At 33.6% G+C, this 7,450-nt stretch overlaps 1 protein-coding gene across 1 annotated transcript; it reads left to right on the top strand.

Annotated features, from left to right (window-relative positions):
- Positions 1 to 2,282: 2,282 nt before the first annotated feature.
- Positions 2,283 to 5,538, top strand: LOC144562224 (xyloglucan endotransglucosylase protein 2-like). The gene is made up of 5 exons (XM_078311407.1): positions 2,283 to 2,508; positions 3,114 to 3,214; positions 3,688 to 3,881; positions 4,758 to 4,995; positions 5,144 to 5,538. The coding sequence occupies exons 1-5, from the start codon at positions 2,298 to 2,300 to the stop codon at positions 5,303 to 5,305; spliced, it is 906 nt and encodes a 301-aa protein (XP_078167533.1). The 5' UTR covers positions 2,283 to 2,297; the 3' UTR covers positions 5,306 to 5,538.
- The last annotated feature ends 1,912 nt before the right edge of the window (positions 5,539 to 7,450 follow it).

Here is a 7,450-nt window from a genome sequence, read left to right on the forward strand (position 1 = left end):
ATTTTCTACCGCTATTTATCCAATTTCCGAAACGGAGTCTAAGCCTCCAGCAAATAACAACACTGGAGAGGATAAGGATCACCTTGTCGTGTTAAGTGGGGCCTACAAGTCCATCAATAGTAATAATTGTTACGAAGATGGCTGGAACCGCACCTGTTAATCTCTATATTTTATTAGGACTCGTTAACCAACCGGGTATCAGCTTCCTATGTCCTCCTCTATCCATGCATTGTTTATTAGTAAGTTCCAAAAAGGCCGAAACTGATGCCAGGACATACGCATATCGCATATCTGTCTCCTCCTCGCACCGAAATTTCTTGGATAGCCAAAAAATTGTTTTTATTCACGGTAACATGGCATTCCATAACATTCCATAGTTTCTTATTTATTTTTAATATATACTTGTAACAGATTCGTCAATAACCAAGCTGTGTTAAGTACGCACATGAAAATTCGGTTCTATATCCATTGCACCAAACTGGAGAGATCACTTAAGTGTTACTGTTATAGTTGATATTTTCTGTGCTGGATCAGATTTGTTTAGCTTGCTTAAGTAAGATCTAGTCCTTGAGCATTTCTCATTCTTCTTTCTCTCAATGGCTCCTTTTATTATATTAATAGTTATTGTTTAGAACAAGAAACTATATCACTTACAAGCTTCCGTAATTAACTTTTCTTATTGCATTAAAATAATTTTGCAACGAAAAGTATTTGGAATCCATGTCCTCTGAGGTATCAAAATACTTTTGTTTAATTAGATTTGAACCGTCCGATTAGAATTCAGAATTCAAACTAATTTGGTCTGAGATGAAACGCACATGACTTCTTTAATATTCGTACAGATTCTGTTTGTATGGTCTGGATCCAAACAAAAATATTTTGTTACCTTAGATGATATGAATTCAACTATTAGTTACTAGTGGCTGTAAAGTATTTTGTTGTAATATATTTGCAATTAATTTTTGGTTGCAATTCATTGGTTTATTATAACTATAATTTGATTACAAGAACGATGTAGTAATAAGATATTATAACTAAATGAACGGTTATTTTTTCACATGTAACTCAATAATCAGTTCTAGTAGTAATAACACAGTGTATGACACCGGAATTTATAATTTGCAACTTGTTAATTAAATGCAACCAAACTATAATGTATAGTAATAATTTATTATAACTAAATAAATAGTTGTTTTTACAAAGCACAATCACAATGTAGTAGTAAGAACTGGTGTTGTAAAGAACGTCCGTTTAGGCAGATTGATCGGTAGATTAGTCATTGGCGGTGATCAAATTGTTGTGGATTTTTTCAAATAATCAGACAATTACTTCCAAATATAATCAATTATTTCTGATTAATCGCTTGACGATACTTTGTCTATCCAACGACCGCATACCGTTATTTACAACACTAGTAAAAACAATAATCTATTTTAGGACACTTTTCACAACCTCACACCTCCAGTGTTATGATTTAATGGAGAAGAGGCGGACAAAAGGAACCAACCAACGGAAGCCAGATACACAAGCCAAGAGCTGTGCCCCTCATGATACTCTTTCTATCTTTCTCCGAGGAACAAAACAAAAACTCACAGAACCCAGTGGTCATGTCACAGCTTTATTAAAAAAACAGACACATTTAAATACACATGGCCCATAGCCCATAGGTATCAGTATATTCATATTATTATTATGTTTGTTTTCATATACGTCCCCATAAGTTTCTGATTTGTAAAAACACCTGGTATGTTATTTTCTTCATTCGTCCGACCTACACGCTGATTTAGTGACTTGTATATATTGTCTGTCTTGATGTTTTGATCACAAGGACGCTGCCAAAAAATGTGAAATATGACATTTTCATTTTAAAATCTATAAATATTGTAATATTGATACTCACAATAATCTACTGTCCATCACGAGTTCCATCAAACAAATAATATATTTTTTTTGAAACAAAATATTTTGAGTTTAGCTCATTCATTGAATTATGGATGTAGAAAATTATTCTTTTTAAGATATATGTAATAAATGTTATCAAATTTATATATTTATTTATTTATTTATCATTATTATCTATTGTGATATGAGGAGATTTTATGGATATTGGTCTATTGGAGGAGTTAGACTGAAGTCCATATGAATCAAACTTTTCTGCATGGGCCAATTATCATAAAATTTGAACTTTAAAGCCCCTATATGTAAACATTATCATAAAGTAATGTTTGTCTGCCTACATAAAGTCCCCAGTACCACACTTCACTGCCTCACTGAAGAGTGTACATCCGCCTTCTCCCATGGCCTCTTCTCCTCCTCCGTTCTCTTGCTTCATCTGTCTATTATGGCTATCTATGATCAGTTTAGCCATTGTTAGCACAAATGCCACCCCACCAAGAAAACCCATAGATGTACCATTTAGTAAAAACTATGTACCGACTTGGGCTTATGACCACATTAGATACTTCAATGGAGGCAATGAGATCCAACTTGTTCTTGACAAATCGACAGGTATTTTACAAAATACAAAAAAAAAATACTTTAGAAAGAGAATGCAACTACTTCTACTTGTTTTGTTTTCTCTGGACTGTCTTGTTCCCTTGTTAGGTGATTAGTGTTGTCATTTTTAGATCATGGGATTGGGGGCCAAAAATCTTTTGGGTGGATGTCAAAATAATGTGTCCATTTGATTTTACGGTATATGTATTCGGTTATTACTTATTAGGGTTATTGACCTTTTTTGCTCACTGTAACTGCAAACTACAATAAAAAAAATAAAAAATAAAAAATTCCATTTGCCCATTGCAGTTTTGCTTCTTTAAATTTCAATAGTTTATTTTTATGGGTGGGGTCCTTTGACATAGTCTTATCCAAAATCGGATCTAAACTGTCTGATTGGTGCCAAAATTTATGGTTTTGATTCACGAGACCAATCTCAATGCAGATCGAATAGTTTAAGCCCAACTCAATGCAGATCGAATAGTTTAAGCCCAACTTTGGTATAATTTGTCAAAAGCCCTTGGGACAAAACCCAATTCCAAGTAGGGGTACTTGTGCAATTTTGCTGATACATTTTGTTTTCTTATCTTTTTTTTCTTTTTCCTAAATTTGCCTAGGAACTGGATTTCAGTCAAAGGGGTCATATCTATTTGGACATTTTAGTATGCAAATAAAGCTGGTTCCTGGAGACTCAGCTGGCACTGTCACTGCCTTTTATGTATGTCCATATCAACCTCCTTTTGTTCAAGTCCTACTTACTGTTTTAAATGCTACTTAAAATACTACAGCTTATAGGTACCTTAGTTACTAGAATCATGTTTGGTTGCTACATAAATATGAGGAAAATTAAGTTGCTTATTCCACTTTACTATTCATATTTTACATGTCCTTTGGTAGATCAAGCCTCAAGTCATGGCTCAAATTAATTTGCCTTGAGGAGCAAAATGTTGGAAAATGAATCTAGGCCTATTAAAGTGGGCCCTAGCCCTACAGACGGAGTAAGTTAATCTCTGGATTAACTGATCTCTTACTCCAATCTTATGCCTGTTTTGTTTTGGATTAACTGACCTCTTACTCTTATCTTATGCCTGTTTTGTCTGATTGGTACCAAAATTTATGATCTAAACTGTCTGGTTGGTGTCTACAGTAATCCCTGTTTTTATTTTAACATTTTTTTTTTCATTTTGATAGTTGTCGTCTCAAAACTCAGAGCATGATGAGATAGATTTTGAGTTCTTGGGTAACCGAACTGGACAGCCTTACATCGTGCAAACCAATGTCTTCACCGGAGGAAAGGGAGACAGAGAACAGAGACACTACCTCTGGTTTGATCCAACAAAAGATTACCACTCCTACTCTATTCTCTGGAATATGTACCAAATTGTGTACGTTCATCTTTACTCTTAGTTTGTGAACTTACTTTAGACATATTAAGTTTGTTCTATTAAAAATAAGACTATAATAGAGACCAAGGAATGAGGTTGGTTATATTAAACTCAGCATCTGATTGACTAGTAAAAATATTGAAGTATTCCTTGATTCCAATAGTAATTCCTGATAAATTATCTAAATAATTGATATTGTTTAAGTTCGTAAAAAATTCGTAACATCGAATAAATTTTGTTCAAACAACGGTCAGTTTCCTTGCAGCGCACTAGTATAACATATCTAAGTGTCATTTATTAACAGTTAGAAGGCTTGGAAGAATCCATTTGAAATTTAATAGGATGTTGTTGTGACCAAATTAATTATTTGTTTTAGCCAAAGACTCAAGTTGGTTTTTAGAGGTAGAAACTATTAGTAAACTGTACATGTAAAAAAACCAGCAATCCTTTTTACAATGCTGCTGTAGTTAATATGAGCAGGGGCTGTATTGGAATCTTTTGCCTTCCTGTGAACTGTCAATAATTAACTGCTTCTATTGGCCCGTTGCCTGTTCTCCGAATTAAATGTGCTTACTGGAATTCTGACCATTTAAAGTACTGGTGGCATTAAATATGCATCTTCACTGTCATCTTATCTGAAATCACATATAATTCCTATAAGGAAACAATAAGGGACCATAGCAGATACAGGACTACTATTACACTTGGTTTTTATCTACTTGTATCTAATCCAGCAAGCCAAAAGCATTCCTATAGAATTTTTGGCCAGAAATAAAACCTTGAAGCGTGAATAGGATTATTGGACCTTAATCTCTTTTCAAATTTCAATGTGCAATGTACAATTATATTATCTTTTTTTTTTTTTGTAAAATTCAGGTTTTTTGTGGATGATGTACCAATACGGATGTTCAAGAACAGCAAGGAACTAGGGGTGCGATACCCATTCAATCAACCAATGAAGCTGTACTCCAGCCTCTGGAATGCTGATGACTGGGCCACACGTGGTGGCCTGGAGAAAACTGATTGGTCCAAGGCCCCCTTCGTGGCCTCCTACCGGGGCTTCCACATTGACGGTTGTGAGGCGTCAGTTGAGGCTAAATTTTGTGCTACACAGGTAAAGTACTGCCAAGTCCTAACAGTAGTTCGTTAAAATGAGACAATGGAACAGTTTCTGTACAACGGAGTTTACTTCCAAGCATTTAGATAAACTAATTGGGGGAATTAATTGATTACTAAAATTTAATTTTTATTGTATTGTACAGGGAATGCGGTGGTGGGACCAGAAGGATTTCCAAGATTTAGATGGGTGGCAATACAGGAGACTCCTATGGGTTCACAGCAAGTATACCATATATAACTACTGCACCGACCGATCCCGCTACCCAGCCCTGCCTCCTGAGTGCCACAAGGACCGGGACATATGATATGAGCATCTTACATTTCATTTCATATTAATATTCCCCATGTCCCATGTTTATTTAATTATTTTATTTATAGTTATTTAAGTTTGAGGTCAGTCATGGAGCAATTAGTATGTAGATTTTGATTTATATTGTGCCTTTCATATTTCTGTAGTTGTTTGTGCTACAATATGTTTTGAGCTTTATATCAGTGCATCAATTGAGGATATTACTCGGAGATCAATTGTGGATTGTCAGATCAGCATTGGACAGTTGATGATTCAACACAATATATAATCTGAGAAACCAGAATGATATTGTGTGAGCCACTTAACCGAAACGGGTTGGTGCATCGTATTTTTGTACTGTCACCCTTCTATGCAGACTAATTCGGATTCCTTATATAACTCAAAATTTGAGTTTGGATCCGAACCATTTGATCGCAATCTGTACGAATATTAATGGGTTCTGAATTGGTCAGGATTCTGATCGAATGGTCATCCGAGCCCCAAGTAGCTGGGCTTTACACCGTGTTAATGGCCTAAAATGGAAAGACTCAACGGTGGCCTCTATTTTGAAGTGAATAATACACCGTGTTAAAGTTGGCCCAAATTGAAAATTCACAAAAAAGGGTTTTATTGAACAATTTACAAGCTAAAAGGGTTTTCTGTTGATATAAAAACCATATAATTTTATTTGCGACTAATTAGAAAACAATATTTAAAGCGAACAGATCATTAAAATGCATGATTAAGGACTTTATTCTCCATGCTCTATGCTAGACTGTGTTGCACTTCTCCTAACATGTTATATATTTTTGGTACAATTGCTTCTTTGTCCGTTAATACCTTTCTGCCAAAAAATCTTCATTAAATTATCAATTTTCCTGGGATATCCCCAATATGCCCTTCTATTTATACATTAAATCAAGAATCAACATCATACTATAGATGCTTTGACTTGGGCATTTTAGGGACTATCATCAACTTCTAGCGTCACCACTGATTATTAGCTTTTAAAAGAGCAAAAACAAGTTGAGGTTTGATTTGACGAAAATGCCCTTCCTGATATACAATTCATACCAGGGATTATATGGGCACAATGGTAAAGGGAAGTAGACGATGCATTAGATACCGTCGTACATTTCATGAGTTGTCTGAGGTGTATTGCTATGTATAAATAATTGTATTAAGATTGTACGGTTCTTTAAATAAGCCCCTCTTATATCATACAATTGTTACAAAATTATCAGCTGAAGAGTAAAGATTTTAATAATATGTGAACCAAAAATATGTAATGGTAATATACTGTCTGGCCACATGTTTTAAATTTGTGGATGTGTCGTTAATGATGTTTTAATTAAGGCAAAGGCTTCTATGGACATAAAAATCTATCCGTAAAATATAACATATTTTTATTTTCAAAGTTCAAACAGTCGATTCGAACCGTTCATCTTGTTCTCCATATTAATACGTGCTTGGAGACCAAAGTTTACATTTTTCTGAATTTTTTTACTATTTATTAAGATGGGTACAAAATTCAATGGTCTGAATTTGATATTTTTTGTACCCATCTTAATAAATAGTAAAAAAATTCAGAAAAATGTAAAATTTGGTCTCCAAGCATATATTAATATGGAGAACAAGATGAATGGTTCGGATCGACTTTTTGAACTTTGAAAATAAAAATATGTTCATTTTACAAATAGGTCCTTATGTCCATAGAAGCATCACTCATTAATTAATATAATATTACTAGGTCTGGTTACATAGGAGTGTTGCAATATTTCCATTAATTTGATTTTAACCAAATTATATTCAGTATACATATATTGGGTCAGCTTTTCCGTTTATTTAGTTCATTTAGTTTCAAAATCATAAACTAGACAAATTAAGGGAACCTAAATGTTAAGAAATATTACATTAGCTAGTAATGTATATTACACATATTAGCAAATAATTATCAAGTTGGTATTTATATTACTGGTTGTAAATTGAAGTTTTTGTATTGATTGATTTGAGTTTAACCAAAATGATGGAATATATTATGTTAGCTAGTATTATATACACATATTCATACATTAATTATCAAGTAAGTACTTGTATTATTAATCATAAATTGAGTTTAACTGAATTAAAGTTCAGTTTATTTGTTCGATTATAATTCGAT

Source organism: Carex rostrata, chromosome 11 (assembly GCF_964058835.1).
Source record: "Carex rostrata chromosome 11, lpCarRost1.2, whole genome shotgun sequence".
Classification (NCBI taxonomy): domain Eukaryota; kingdom Viridiplantae; phylum Streptophyta; class Magnoliopsida; order Poales; family Cyperaceae; genus Carex; species Carex rostrata.

Excerpts from the sequence above, each read along its gene's own strand:
- LOC144562224 (XM_078311407.1), top strand. The coding sequence starts at position 2,298 with ATGGCCTCTTCTCCTCCTCCGTTCTCTTGCTTCATCTGTCTATTATGG. Across the intron at positions 3,882-4,757 it reads TGGAATATGTACCAAATTGT|GTTTTTTGTGGATGATGTAC; the intron begins GTACGTTCATCT and ends TGTAAAATTCAG. Across the intron at positions 4,996-5,143 it reads CTAAATTTTGTGCTACACAG|GGAATGCGGTGGTGGGACCA; the intron begins GTAAAGTACTGC and ends TGTATTGTACAG.